General features: G+C 55.0%; 1 protein-coding gene across 5 annotated transcripts in view; it reads right to left on the minus strand.

Moving 5' to 3' along the window:
* Positions 1 to 10261, minus strand: part of TUBGCP6 (tubulin gamma complex component 6) — a 22264-nt gene extending 12003 nt beyond the window's left edge. For all 5 annotated transcript variants that reach the window (XR_009616869.3, XM_060656040.3, XM_060656039.3 and 2 more), the window contains exons 1-4: positions 9371 to 10261; positions 7940 to 8103; positions 3762 to 3972; positions 218 to 391 (exon numbers count right to left, since the gene is read on the minus strand). Coding sequence is in view for 4 of the 5 variants with exons in the window: in XM_060656040.3 (XP_060512023.3) it covers positions 218 to 391; positions 3762 to 3972; positions 7940 to 8103; positions 9371 to 10111 (1290 nt within the window). In the remaining variant the exon portion in view is untranslated. The remainder of the gene's footprint in view (positions 1 to 217; positions 392 to 3761; positions 3973 to 7939; positions 8104 to 9370) is intronic.
* Between the last annotated feature and the right edge of the window lie 3731 nt (positions 10262 to 13992).

The raw sequence follows: 13992 nt of genomic DNA on the forward strand, positions 1-13992 counted from the left end.
ATACCTCTAGCCCATGGCCCACAGTTAAGTGACAGATGAGCTGAAACATAATCACTGGGGACCCCGTTCCTCAAGAGTCACTACCGGGTTTCAGGCCTTACCAAGGGAGGCACGAGGTTTGGTCTCAGTGCTCCCGGGGCAGAATCTGTGAGGCCCTCTCCCAGAATTTGTCATAGCTGTCAGGACGGTCTGACAGCCATGAGACTCGGGCCTGTACCTGGAGCACGAGGCCCTTGCTGCACGAAGGGTCCAGTAGAGGCTGCAGGGAGAACTGGCTCAGGCGTGCGTAGTGCGTCCCACACTCGGCCACCTCTGACAGCAGGCTGCTGATGCTCTCGGGGGACGCTCCCGACACGCGGACACCCCGCCTCACCATGAAGGTCTGAGCTGGCTGGACAGGGCAGAGCAGAGGAGAGGCTACTGAGGTCGGGCACCACGTCCCCTTGCACCCACGCACCCAGCCACAGCGCTGCCCGGCGTCCCCGGACCGGGTGCCCCAAACCAACACACCAAAAGTAAGAGCCGAAAGCCAAGAGCAGACGGTCAGAAAGCACAGCCCTCTGTCCCACCCCGAGTACTGAACACACGCAGAAACACAACAGCATCCTTCCTCACCGACCACACCGAGAAAGACGACGTGTCCAGGAGGTCAAGCCAACCGTGGACAAGGGTGTGGGGACACGAGTGACCTCCCACACTCCCCGAGAGGCCCACACAACAATGTCCTCGGGGGCAGAAGCTTTAAAACAGTGCTTGCCGTTCGATCTAATGACTGACTCCGAGGGACGTGTCCCAAGGAAATGATGGATGGTTGCTGCTGAGCTGCGCCCTGCAATGACAGTGAGAGCCACAGAGGCCAGCCCCCCTCAGCACTGGCACCTGGCGGGCAGCGGAAGGGCAACAAGCAAGCCGGCGGCCCACACCCGAGTGAAGGCATCATTCCCACCAACCCAGGACCTCCCAGCAGGTTAAGGTGGTAAATGTTTTGTGTATCTTATCACAGTTTAAAGAAAACAATGACAACAAACCACCCTCCCAACTACAGAAAAGCCCAGGACCAGATGATTCTACCAAAGAACTGACACTAACTATTCTCAAACTCTTCCAAAAACTGAAGAGAGGGGAATGCTTCCTAATTCTAGGCAGCCAGTACTACCCTGCTTCCAAAGAAAGATAAAGACAGTACAAGGAGGGAAACTACAGGCCAACATCCCTTGTGAGCAGAAATGCCAACATCTTGGATAAAATACTAACAAATCAAATCCAGCACCATATTAATACGTGGTTCAACCTATAAAAATCCATCAGTTAGGTCTTTGCTGAGGGTCACACTGAGCTGTGAGCTGCTTCAGAGCTATCTTTAGAAGTCAGCCCCGTGGCAGAAAACATCAAGACCCAAGATCAAGAACTACCAGTCTGCCCCTACCTTTTTAAGTTTATTTATCGGGGGCGGGGGAATGGAGGGAGACAGAATCTCAAGCAGGCTCCGTGCTGTCAGCACAGAGCCCGATACAGGGATCACACCCAAGAACCGTGAGATCATGACCTGAGCTGAAACCAGGAGTCAGACACTTAACCGACTGAGCCACCCAGGTGCCCCCCCATTCCCCTGACTGCCCTTGTTGACAGCTGCTTTCCCCAACCAGAACCAGACCAGGAACCGTGGGCAGAACTATCTGGATTTCATGACTGCTGGCGGAAGTGATGTCTGTGGTCAGATGGTGACAAGTCTCTCTGTCCCTGTCCCGGGTGTCAGCCCAGGACGATCACTGGGCAGAAGGCATGTTTCCTGGGAAGATTGGAACTGGCACCACCCACCTCTCCTCCATCTACCTCCCAGGGTGGTGAAGGGGCACCTGTGTACGTGGTGACTCCCACCCTGGGATCCTGAATCATGGCTTAAGTAACAACAAATACTCGTTAAAGAAGTGAAGTGAAAACAAAAAAACAAAAAAAAATCAATGCAATAGGCTGCATTAAAAGAAAAAAAAAATACGATTATCTCAATTGATATAAAAAAAGTGTTTGACAAAATCCAACACACTCTCATGATGAACACACTCAGTAAATTAGGAAATATAGGGAACTTCCTCAACACAATAAAGCCCACGTACAGAAACCCCCACAGCTGACAGCACACTCAACAATGGCAAGTCTTTTCCCCCAGGACAAGGCAAGTGGCAAGGATGCCTGCTTTCGCCACTTCTGTTTAAAATAGCACTGGAAGTCCTAGCCAGAGCAATGAGGCAAGAGAAAGAAATAAAAGGTATCCAAGCTGGAAAGGAAGAAGTTATCTATTTGCAGAGAATAGGACCTTTAAAAAAAACTCTTTTAATTAAAAAAAAAAAATTCTTTTTTAATGTTTGTTTCTTTTTGAGAGGGAGAGAGACAGAGTGCAAGTGGGGGCAGGCCAGACAGAGAGGGAGACACAGAACCCGAAGCGGGCTCCAGGGTCTGAGCCGTCGGCACAGAGCCCGTCGCGGGGCTTGAACCCACAAACTGTGAGATCATGACCTGAGCTGAAGTCAGACACTTAGCCAACTGAGCCACCCAGGCACCCCAATGATGGGATCTCATATACGGGGAACCCTAAAGAACTCCAACCCTGACACGCAAAACACATCAGAACTAATGAACGTATTCAGCAAAGTGGCAGTCTACAAAACCAGTTACTTCTATATACTAGCAATGAAACATCTGGGGTGTCTGGGTGGCTCAGTCGGTTAAACGTCTGACTCTTGATTTCGGCTCAGGTCATGACCTCGCAGTGAGTTTGAGCCCTGTGTCAGGCTCTGTGCTGCCAGCATGGAGCCTGCTTGGGATTCTCTCTCCCTCTCTCTCTGTCCCACCCCTGCTCTCCTGCTGTAAGTAAATAAATACACACTTAAAAAAAAAAAAAAAAAAAAAAAGATACAGAAAGGCTGGATACCGTAAGTCTGCATGCAGAATAACGTGTACAAAAGGCTTGATGTTTGGGGCGCCTGGGTGGCGCAGTCGGTTAAGCGTCCGACTTCAGCCAGGTCACGATCTCGCGGTCCGTGAGTTCGAGCCCCGCGTCAGGCTCTGGGCTGATGGCTCGGAGCCTGGAGCCTGTTTCCGATTCTGTGTCTCCCTCTCTCTCTGCCCCTCCCCCGTTCATGCTCTGTCTCTCTCTGTCCCAAAAATAAATAAAAAACGTTGAAAAAAAAATTAAAAAAAAAAAAAAAAAAAAAAAAGGCTTGATGTTTGTAAATACATTTGTTTACTCTACAAGTGCTCGGCAAGAGGCAAAAAGGATGCCCTAGGCCCCGCCCACCAGCAAGGAGCTGCCAAGAGCCCTGGGTAAAGCCAACGACAAGGTCTCCGAACGGCATGGCCCCCTCCTGCCGGGCAGGTGCTCCTGGAGGCTGAGTCTGCACCTATCTGAGCCCAGGGAAGGCTCAGAGGGCCCCTTGACACTTCTTAAGGCTAGGCAGGGAAATGGGGGGCACACTTCTACTGTTTCACCACTAGCAATAAACGTCTCACTTTTGTTCAGTTTTACAAGGATGTTAATAAAGAAACACTGTTTGGGACTGAAAAGAGAAGACGGTCTCCATGATCTCCGGGCAGGCCACGGAGCCGGCTTCCAGCCACCCCCAGCACCCAAAGGTTCGCACATGAGGCCGCCTGCTTCCTGCCGGGGCCCCCTTCTACCCCGTAGAGCGCCAGGCGGACGGCAGGCCATCGGCAGGCCGTCGACACCATGTTGGTGCGGTCGCGGCGTGCCGGCGCGCCCTTACCTGGCAGAGGGAGAATGTGGTAGACACGACCCCGATCAGGACATTCAGTGCGTCTTTCACCAGTTCGCACTCCTTCACCAGGACGGGCTGCGGGGCCTGCAGGAGGCCCCCGCCCAGCACCTGTAGCTCCCCTTGGCGGAGCCTGCAGAACCTGTCGAAGGTGTCCCTTCCCGCCTCGGTGAGGTAGGGCTCCTCCTTGTGGCCGGGGGGGCTGTGGGGGAGACGGAGGAGGGGGCACTGAGCAGGCGAGGCGACACGCGCACCTTAGCTGCACGAACAGAAGGCAGGAGAGAGGGGGACTCCCAACGGTAAGACCGGGTGTGAAACCGAAGCAGAAGCAAACGCCCCCACCCGCCCAGTGCCCAAGGGGCACCCGGAGGCCCTCAGGGTGACAGTCACAAGGTATCTGCATGTTAAGAATAAGCACAATGTTCACGGCAGCATTATTCACACCCCAAGTGTCCACGGACAGATGAACGGATTAACAAAACACGGCCTGTCCATAAAATGGGGACCATCCGGACTTGGAAAGGACACTGTGACAGACACTACACATGGAGGAACCCTGAAGACACCCCGCTAAGTTGCCTGATCCAGGTACAAAACTGTATCCTTAAAATGCTTAAGATGGCAAATTTCACGTCGTGTACACTTTGCCCCCCCTGGGAAAGGAGTGAAAGAGAGCTTGCTGAACGTGCCAGGCGGCCGGCAGGGGGAGCTCGTGGTCCCCACCACTCCGGGTCAGGGACTCCGGGCAGCATCTCCCCGGCAGGAGGTGCGGCCAGGCTTCCCACAGGCTTCCTCCTGGGAGGGTGCAGAGCCCAGAGCAGCTGGAGACAGCGAGAGCCCCCTGCCGGCCCCCGGAACGTGTCATCGAGGTTTCCTTTATTCCGTTCCTCAGAGCAAGTCTCACAAACTTTCAGGACATAACAGGTACGTTGGGCCTCGCAGAGGGCGCCTCTGGGCACCAGCAGCTCTGCCTCCACAGGGTCCTTCGCCGGGAACTCACAAACGGTGTCTACACAGCACAGCCATATCGTTCAGAAGCAGCCAAAAAAACCCCAGTATTGCTTTTTAAATATTCCTTTGAAAACTCTCAACCCTTACTGAAAAGCATGAAAGCCTGGTTTTTAAGATCCACCGAAAGAGGCATTTCTTAATAAAGGGAGCTCAGGGAATACAGACCCTTTTAAAACTCTTCTCATTTTTAATACCTAACCAGCTCTTTTCTCCTCCTCTGCAAAAAAAAAAAAAAAAGTAATTTTAGGTCTAGCATATCAAAAACATATCAGAAAGAGGATCATTTATTCTTCAAAGACAAAAATCATTTCCTGTGGGGGAAGAGCTCCAAGCTACGGGACATTCCCACATCAGCCATGTGTCTGACCACCAGCACGTTTTGATCCCGTCAGGAGGGATATACAAGGTCAGGAACAACACATCTTAGAAGCTGTTAAAGTACAAATGCGTTTTAATCGACAACGCACCATAAACGGATTTTCCCCTCGTTCAGCAAGTATCGGGGAGCAGCCAGGCGGACAAGCCCTCAGGGGCCGGTGCTGCAAAGGAAACAAGGAAGCACTGACTCGGAACCCAGGGCCAGGGAGGGAACAAGGGGCCCTGGGAGCGGCGAGAAAAGGGGAAAGCGTGAGTGGGGCCGGGAGGACTCCACGGGAGGGCTGGCCCTCGCTCCACACCAGGGGCAGCCACCCGGCGTGGCAGACAGAGCAACGAGGTGCTGGCAGTAGCACGAGCTGCGTGGAGGCGAGAGGGAGGGGCAGGAGGAAGCAGAGAGGCCAGTCCCGAGGCGTCCAGATGGGCAGGTGGGGTGTGGCCAGACCAAGGACATCAGCCCTCACCTCCCAGGGGAAAGAAAAGCCCGAGGAAAGGAAAAACCTCTCAAGTTTCGAAGTCCTTCCAAACGCTCCTCCAGGGAGTCCCTCCAGGCAGGTGTGTGCACGTCTCCCACACCCCCGGCTGCTTCTGCCCCCGCCCTTCCAGGGCCGACCCCAGCACCACCGTGGCCACATGCGCCCCCTTTGGGGATTCAGAGCCGAGGGAGAAAAGCGCGTGAAGGAAAACCTATCCCCACAGGGAACTCAGCCCTTAACATAAAGAAACCGTTGCGCCCAGAACGGGTGGCGGCCACAGAGGAATGGCAGAGAAGCCCGGCAGCAGGGAAGGCGGCCCGGTGCCGGAGCTGGTGGCAGGGTGAGGCACAGAGGAGGGGTCCTCCGGGGTCTCAGTGGACAGGTCACGGCCCTAGGGCTGTCGGGGGACAGAGAGCACCGTCCTAGGGCTGTGGGGGGACAGAGGTCACGGTCCTAGGGCTGTGGAGGGGACAGGGGCCATGGTCCTAGGGCTGTGGGGGGACAGAGGTCACGGTCCTAAGGCTGTGGGGGGACAGAGGTCACGGTCCTAGGGCTTTGGAGGGGACAGAGAGCACCATCCTAAGGCTGTGGGGGGACAGAGGTCACAGTCCTAAGGCTGTGGGGGGACAGAGGTCACGGTCCTAGGGCTGTGGAGGGGATAGGGGCCACGGCTAGGGCTGTGGGGGTACAGCTGTCACAGTCCTAGGGCTGTGGGGGGACAGAGGTCACAGTCCTAGGGTTGTGGGGGGACAGACGTTACGGTCCTAGGGCTATGGGGGGACAGACGTCACGGTCCTAGGGCTGTGGAGGGGACAGAGGCCACGGTCCTAAGGCTGTGGGGGGACAGAGGTCACGGTCCTAGGGCTGTCGGGGGACTGGCGGCTCTGTCTCTGGAGGGATAGCACCTTCCCTAGTGCCCACTAGTCTGAACTCAGGGTAGGAAACTAGCTGGTGCCCAGGAACCAAACTGAAACAAGCACCAGAGATTTACCAAATGAGTTTGAGCAGAAGACCTCCAGGGTCAGAAGGTCAGGGGGTCAGGGGATCAGCGGTCGGGGGGTCAGGTTCCCACCAGAACAGGTGAATGTGGGACCCACAACTAGCCGAAGCGTGGCCTAAAGGTCTCCCTGGAGAAGCCACCCATGGTGCGCTGAGAGGACAGACTCTTGTCCTGGGGGCTCGGCCAGTCATCCTCACAGGGAAGACCACTGTGGTCAGCGGCCTTTGGGGGACACCAAGGAGATTAAGTGCATTCAGAACAGGGGCGTGGACAGAGTGATCTCCTAAACGGTGACCTAGAAAAGTAGGATAAATGAGATACCACCAAGCAAATGTTTACAAAAGAAAGTGCTAGCTTCTCGGCCCAGTCTTGACACACGTGAAGGGTTAGCAGCCACATTTAGACTCGCTGTGCGCGCACAAGACAGGCCTGAAGCCCTAACAGGAGGTTACAGGACAGGAAAGACCACATGACCACTAACACCAGTGGCGCTGAGGGAAGCAGGGAGCTGGCCATCCCTGGAGGAATTGCCTGCGGAGGGACAGATGGCTGCCCAGCAGGAGCCACGCCTGAGCACAACCAGCACCTAAGTGCCCATCCGCAAGCCTGCGGCCATGCTCGGGAGACCCCGCCAGAGCCCAGGGCCGCATCAGAAGGCACTCGATGCCCTGCTACCCCTGGCTCTTCCCCTCACTGCTCCCCAAACTGGCAGACTACAGAACTGCCAGCAGATGACATGGGAAGAGAAGGTTCCAGGAGTAACTACTGGGAAATGTGTGTCCTCTGTCCCCATCCTGGGAGGACTCGGGAGAGGTCCTGAGTGCAGAGGCCTCTGGACCAGTCGAACCCAGGGACGGAGATGCTGGCCCCAGTCAAGGCAGCACTGTGTGACCGGAACTTATCAGCCAGACAGCAGCATCGTCAGCCCCAGATGTGAAGACCCGTGCACACGAAGAACGCCCCCTCACCGGCACCCTGTGCCTAGGGAGCACCTCTCCCTGACCCTGACCACATAGCCCGCCAGGCTGCCCTTGACACCTCTGGCCGGGAGCCCTCACGGTAAGGACGTAACTCAGCTGCCAACGGACTGTCTGAATTGGAGAAGTCACTGGCACAGGGCAACCTCTGTGGGGCCGGCAGGTCCTTCCCCTCGGCATCTTTCTCACCTCCCGTGACTCGGGCAATTCTATAAAGTAGCCTGACTGAAACTGCCTGGCTCCTAATCCCATCGGAGCCAGGCTACAAAGCCATGCTCACACGTGGGCGGGGGGGGGGGGGGTGCATTTCCCGGTTAAAAGCACACGTACCATCCAACTTGTTCCCAGCACCTCCGCTTGCTGGCCTCGTAGGTGAGCACAGCATCCCACAGGTCGATGTCCGGGGTCATGCCTGGTTCAGACTGGGAGTCAGGAGTCAAGTTAGATGCTGACTGGAACCCTTCATCCTCCGACTGATCCACACTCTGAGGAACCTGGAGACCACAGGGAAGAAGGAAACACCACGTATGCCTTTGGGTCTAAATTTCAGCCAAGTGTGATCAGAATTCCAGGACTTTTCCATACACTTCCAGTTACTAATTACAAGAAATACCTAGCGGAATATCTCCTCTATTTCTCCCAAGCACGTAGGTACTACACAACATTTTCACTACCACTGAACCATTTAAGGAATTAAACAGATTACCAATTTCCAGGGATGCCTGGGTGGCTCATTCGGTTAAGAATCTGACTTTAGGTCAGGTCATGGTCTCATGGTTCTGGAGTTTGAGCCCTGCGTCAGGCTCTGTGCTGACAGCGTGGAGCCCACTTTGGATCCTCTGTTCCTCCCCTATACGCGCTCTCTCAAAAATAAATAAACGTTGGAGAGAGACAGAGCATGAGCAGGGGAGGGGCAAAGAGAGAGGGAGACAGAATCCGAAGCAGGCTCCAGGCTCCGAGCTGTCAGCACAGAGCCCAACACGGGGCTCGAACCCACGAACCATGAGATCATGACCTGAGCTGAAGTCGGACGCTTAACTGACTGAGCCACCCAGGTGCCCCCAAAATAAGTAAACATTTAAAAAACAGTATCAATTTCCAATTTAATAAGACGTATAAGTGTCAACATAACTTACGATAGAATTTTTCATGAAATGCTTCTGATCTGGAAATTCCATTTTGGGGAACCCAGGGGAAAAAAATCACAGTGGACACAAGAAAACGTATGCACGCCAAGATGTTCATGATAGTGAGAATTTCTTGTATCAGGGGAATAACAGTAATGACAGCACATCCACCAGCAACAGAAAACCACAAAACATAAAGGCCAACAATGATTTACTTAATAACGTAGGAAACATCCCACATTGTAGGTGAAAAATACTGCACGTGTAGTACAAACCAGTATTTTGTTCCACGTGGCTACCGAGTGCTCCATGTGGCTGGCACAAGGAGGGACTGACCTGGTTACTTTCTTGTAATTAACCTAAGTGTAACTAGCAACTCTGGAGAACAGAGGAAGCGACCTCCCGCCTCACCTCTTAACAGAGGACTCACAGCCTGCTGCTCGGGTCCGCAGGTGGGCAGAGGTGTCCTTGCCGGAGAAGCGGAAGCCCACTCCAGCAGCCCCGCCTCACCACGGCTCAGCCACCAAGTGACCGGGACGGGAGAACTCTCCTACCTTTACCATGACCCAGGGAAGGTCAAAAGAGGCATTTCCAAATGCCCTGGGAGCTGGAGGCAGGACAGCAAACACTCTACCTTAATGGCTAGTCCAGAGAGGTCTGCGCTGTCAGGCATCGGGGGCAGGTCCAGCCGGACATCCATGTCGTATGTGCGGCTGTGCACGAGGGCACCGAAAAGCGAGACCCGGGTGTCTCTCTCAAACCTGTCGCTGCAAGGGTCACCGTATGAGAAGAGCCCAACGGTGGGCAGGCCAGTGCCTGGTGCCGCCTCCATCACCTGAAGCGCTTTCCGGACCATGTCCTGACATAAGTACTCCTCTCTGGAGATCAAAGACTGAACGTCCATCTCAAACACACTCAGGTCGTAGCAGTCGTAGCCGCTGTAGGGCACGTTTCTCCCAACATGCTTGTTGTTAAAGAAGTAGTCCCGCTTGCGCCGCAGAACCTGAGGGGGCCCGCTGCCCGCCAGCCGGACCAGGAGGTCCAAAACAGACGCCACCTCCGTCAGCGGACAGCCGGGGGCTGCTTGGAGCTCCTCCACCAGCTCCTCCAAACGGTCAGCCTCGGGGCCGAGACCGCCTGCTCTCAGGTCGAAGGACAGCAGGAGGACCTTGTTCTTCACCGGGAGTTTCGAGAGGTCGGCCTGCAACTTGTGAGTCTCCTCTTGAAACAGATTTGTGAAAAGAGCGTTGTAGGCCACCCTCTTGAGGCCCTGCTTGGCCCTCTTGCGGCTCACGCCGCGCTGGCCCAGACGGGCCTTCGCCGCGGGCAGGAGGGCCTCGCACAGGTCGTCGAACAGCTGGGGGACGCTGGCCATGGCCCCGGGGTCGCAGCTCCAGGCCCTGGGGCGGGAAAGCCTCCCAGCCGCGGGAGAGGCTCAGACGGGGCTGAACGCCAGGCGGCCCCCTAAACCCACACCCAGAGGCTCACAACTTGCACTCCCAGGCTCCTGCGCTCCGCGGGCCCGCCGCCCCCCCCCCCCCCCCCCCCCCGCCGCCCGCAGCTCGGCAGCGCTCCCGTCCAGCAGCCTTCAACCTTTGGGGGGTCACGGAAGCGTGACAAAGCCCAAGAGCCTGCGCCTGGGCCGGGCACAGGGCACGCGGCCGGCTTCGCACGCCCTGCCGGCGTCCCAGAGGGGCGGAGCGGGCGTGGGGCTGGCGGCGGGCAGGGTCCCCGCACGGGGCTCACCCCGCTAACCGACCGCGATTCCAGCTCCCGCCACCGCCGCCCCCCGCGCGGCGTCACTGCCCCGCGACCCCGCAAGCGCGCGGGAGCCGGCGCGCCGGAATTGCGTCACCGGGAGGGGGCGGGGCAGACCCGGAGGTCGCGGCGGGCAGGGCACTTCCGGCCGGGAGCCCGGCGGCCCAGGTGGGGAAACTGAGGCCCACCGCGGGCTAAATAAAGGAGGCGGGGTCAGGTTGGGAAGGTGAAAATGAGCCAGGGGGAGGGCTCGGCCCTGCCGGAGGGGAGGCTGGGACGGGAGTGTCCCCCGAACCCCGCTGGGGGCTCCGCGTGGGAGGGACTCTGGCCCGCCGCGAGGTTTGCGTCTGGGTGGACACCCCCCCCCCGCCCTGCGGCCCGGCCGACGAGACGCCTCTGCGCCCCGCTTCCCTCCAGTGCGCTTTGGCTCAGACCCGGCCAGCTTCCCAGCCCCCGCCCCCCGCGAAGCCCCGTTCCTCTGTGGGCTCGCCTGGGGTTTGCCGTAGCCCGCTTGGTCCGGACTGCACTCTCCACTCTTCCCGAAGAAACCCATTTTTGCTGGCAAAATAACTTTCATTTTTAAGGTTAACGTTGCTCGGTGACCTGGAGTCCCGACGGGAAACCCGGCAACTAGCTCGGAGCCGGCGAGCGGACAGGCGAGAACCTGTCCGGTTCGCAGCTGCCAGAGCGCCCGGCTTTGTCGCCCACCCTGGAGCTGGAGGGCGAGTTTGCTCGGCGCTCGGTGTGTGAGTGCTAGGTTACCCTTGGCGTCTGTGTGATGGCCGTGGGTCAGCCTCCTCAGAACTAGAAGGTTCGGGAAGCTGTTTGATGGGGGTATGGAGCCCACGGCTAGGAAGGAATTCCCCAGACTTCTTTGGTGCAAAAAGGTGGCTTTACTAAAGCACGAGGACAGGACCCCTGGGCAGGAGGAGCTGGGCTGGACTGGTTATATACTATGGACTTGCGCGAGGTAAAGGCAACAGAGAGTTTTCCAGAAGGACTTTGATATGCCAAAGAGAACTCCTAAGATACTGGAGACCTCCCTATTGTCGGGCTACGGTTGTTTTCTTCTAGTAAGGTATTAACATTAGGACAGTATGGGGTTCCTGGAGAAATGTTATACTCTGCATTTGTCAACGGGCGGCAGGTAATAAATTTAATGTTATTTACCGTTTCCTTCTTGCCTTTGTTCCCACATCACATGGAGGGGAGGGTAGAGTTGGGGCTCCAGGAAACTGAGTCCACAGTTTTCTGCAGATGAGACTATTGATGAGATTGCCTTTTTCTTGTAATTTAGTAAGACATTTGTAAACTTCTGGAGACTCTCAGTGTGACCATTTGTTTTCTGTCCTCTCCTTTGTCCTTGGGCAGCGGGAGTGCCTGAGGAACGTCACATGTACCCCACCTGGGGGAGGGTTGTGGGGTGTCAGCTTGCCTTCTCCCTCATCATGTTTGCTCTGAAAACCTCCAAGAAATGGGAGCCCAGACATCACACTCCTTTGAGGACGTCCCCCCTTTCTGGGACCCCAGCCAGTTGTATGTTTAAAAACTACGGTGACTTCTCCTGCGGTTCTAACCAAACAGACCCATGGAACCAAAAGTAATTTAGAACGTCAGGGGCCATTGTGAAGAACTTTCGATCTCCCCTAACTTACTTTTTTCAAAACCGGACAGCCATGGCTCTAAAATTGTCAAAACTGAGGCGCCTAGGTGGCTCAGTCGGTTGGGCGTCAGACTTCGGCTCGGGTCATGACCTCACACTCCGTGAGTTCGAGCCCCACGTGGGGCTCTGTGCTGACAGCTCGGAACCTGGAGCCTGTTTTGGATTCTGTGTCTCCCTCTTTCTCTCTCCTCCCCTGCTCATGTTCTCTCTCTTCTCAAAGATAGATAAACGTTAATTTTTTAATTGTCAAAACTGATTAAAAGGGCAGGGGAGCAGGGGCAGGGGCCTGGCTGGATCAGTCAGTACGGCATGCAATCCTTGATCTCGAGAGTCGTGGGTTCGAGTCCCATGTTGGGCATAGAGATTACTTCAAAATAAAAAACAACAAAAAACTGAATGGGATGCCTACTTTGACTGGAATTTTGAAGCTTCAATATGTTGCCAGGAATCTAAAATTGCCTGCCTGCAAAATACAATTTCTAGACTGAGGCAAGCAGACAAAAAAGCTTCCGAGCCTCTTTTTCCACTGCCCTGTCTTCTGTTTCAGGACAAGAGGCAGCCGCCTTATCCCACCTCCTGCACACTCGGTTTCCCTATTCTGATTATCTCAGCAAGCTTCCCTTTCCTCCAAGCTTCCCCAACTCCTTCCTTTCCTAAAACTATCAAAACCTGCACCTTTGGAGTTAAGTCTTCTGAGGATCCAGACAGACCCCAAGTTTTTGACACTGCCTGGAATAAGGCTGGCTCGTAAGCATTGTCAGAGTTTCCTAAAGTGACTGAGGACCCCACAGGCTTGTTGAAGAATTTAACGTAAGTGACTCAAGCTCACCAACCTGGTTTCTCCGATTTGTATCAGTTAAGTCCATACGGGTTTTTGGTGAGGGCCAGGCCCACGGGTACATGCTGAAAGGGATTTAGAGAAACGAACCCCTTATGTTGGGCAAGATGCTAGAACACTCACTGGAAATATCTACAGAACAACGATAGGAGCCTTTCCCAAGGCTGTTGATGGGAGCAAAATTCGGGCTTGCACACAAAAGCCTGGTGACTTGTTCACAGCTACTAGAATTAACTGCAAACTGTTTTCAAACAAAATTCTGGTCTTCCTTTAAAAAAATTTTTTTTAATGCTTATTCATTTTTGAGAGATAGAGTGTGAGTGGGAGAGAGGCAGAGAGAGGGAGACACAGAACCCGAAGCTGGCTTCAGGCTCTGAGCTGTCAGCACAGAGCCCAACGCGGGGCTTGAACTCGTGAACCAGATCATGGCCTGAGCCAAAGTCAGACATTTAACTGACTGAGCCACCCAGGTGCCCCTGGTCTTCCTTTAGATGTTGAATCCACCTGGAAACATTTAACTTTGTTTACTAACAGGCTGAACCAGGTCTTCCTCCAGTAGTCAAAAGGACCGGGCTAGGGGCGCCTGGCTGGCTCAGTTAGTGGAGTGAGTGACTCTTGATCTCGGGGTTGTGAGCTCGAGCCCCATGTTGGTGTAGAGATTACCTAAAAATAAAATCTTAAAAAAAAAAAACAAAGGACCAGGCTGGAACAGGAAACTACATCCATGCCAGATTTAGCTGTTTGGCAGACTAGCTCACCCGTATCCTAGATGAGTCACCTAAAAGCAAAACCACTAAAATTCTAGATTTTCAGCTCTGGGAAATGAAGGCCCCTGAGCAAAAACCAAAGCCTAATTTCTGTGTTCTTGCAGAGCGCTGGGATGCTGGTTAAACGACTGTTACAGACATCAGTGCTTTCAGGGCCCTCAGCCGGCTTTCCAATGTCCCAGTCCCCAGCAGTGGGGCTCCAAGGAGCCGTCACAGTCCTCCCTTGTAAT

This window comes from Panthera onca, chromosome B4 (genome assembly GCF_046562875.1).
Source record: "Panthera onca isolate mPanOnc1 chromosome B4, mPanOnc1 haplotype 2, whole genome shotgun sequence".
Lineage (NCBI taxonomy): Eukaryota > Metazoa > Chordata > Mammalia > Carnivora > Felidae > Panthera > Panthera onca.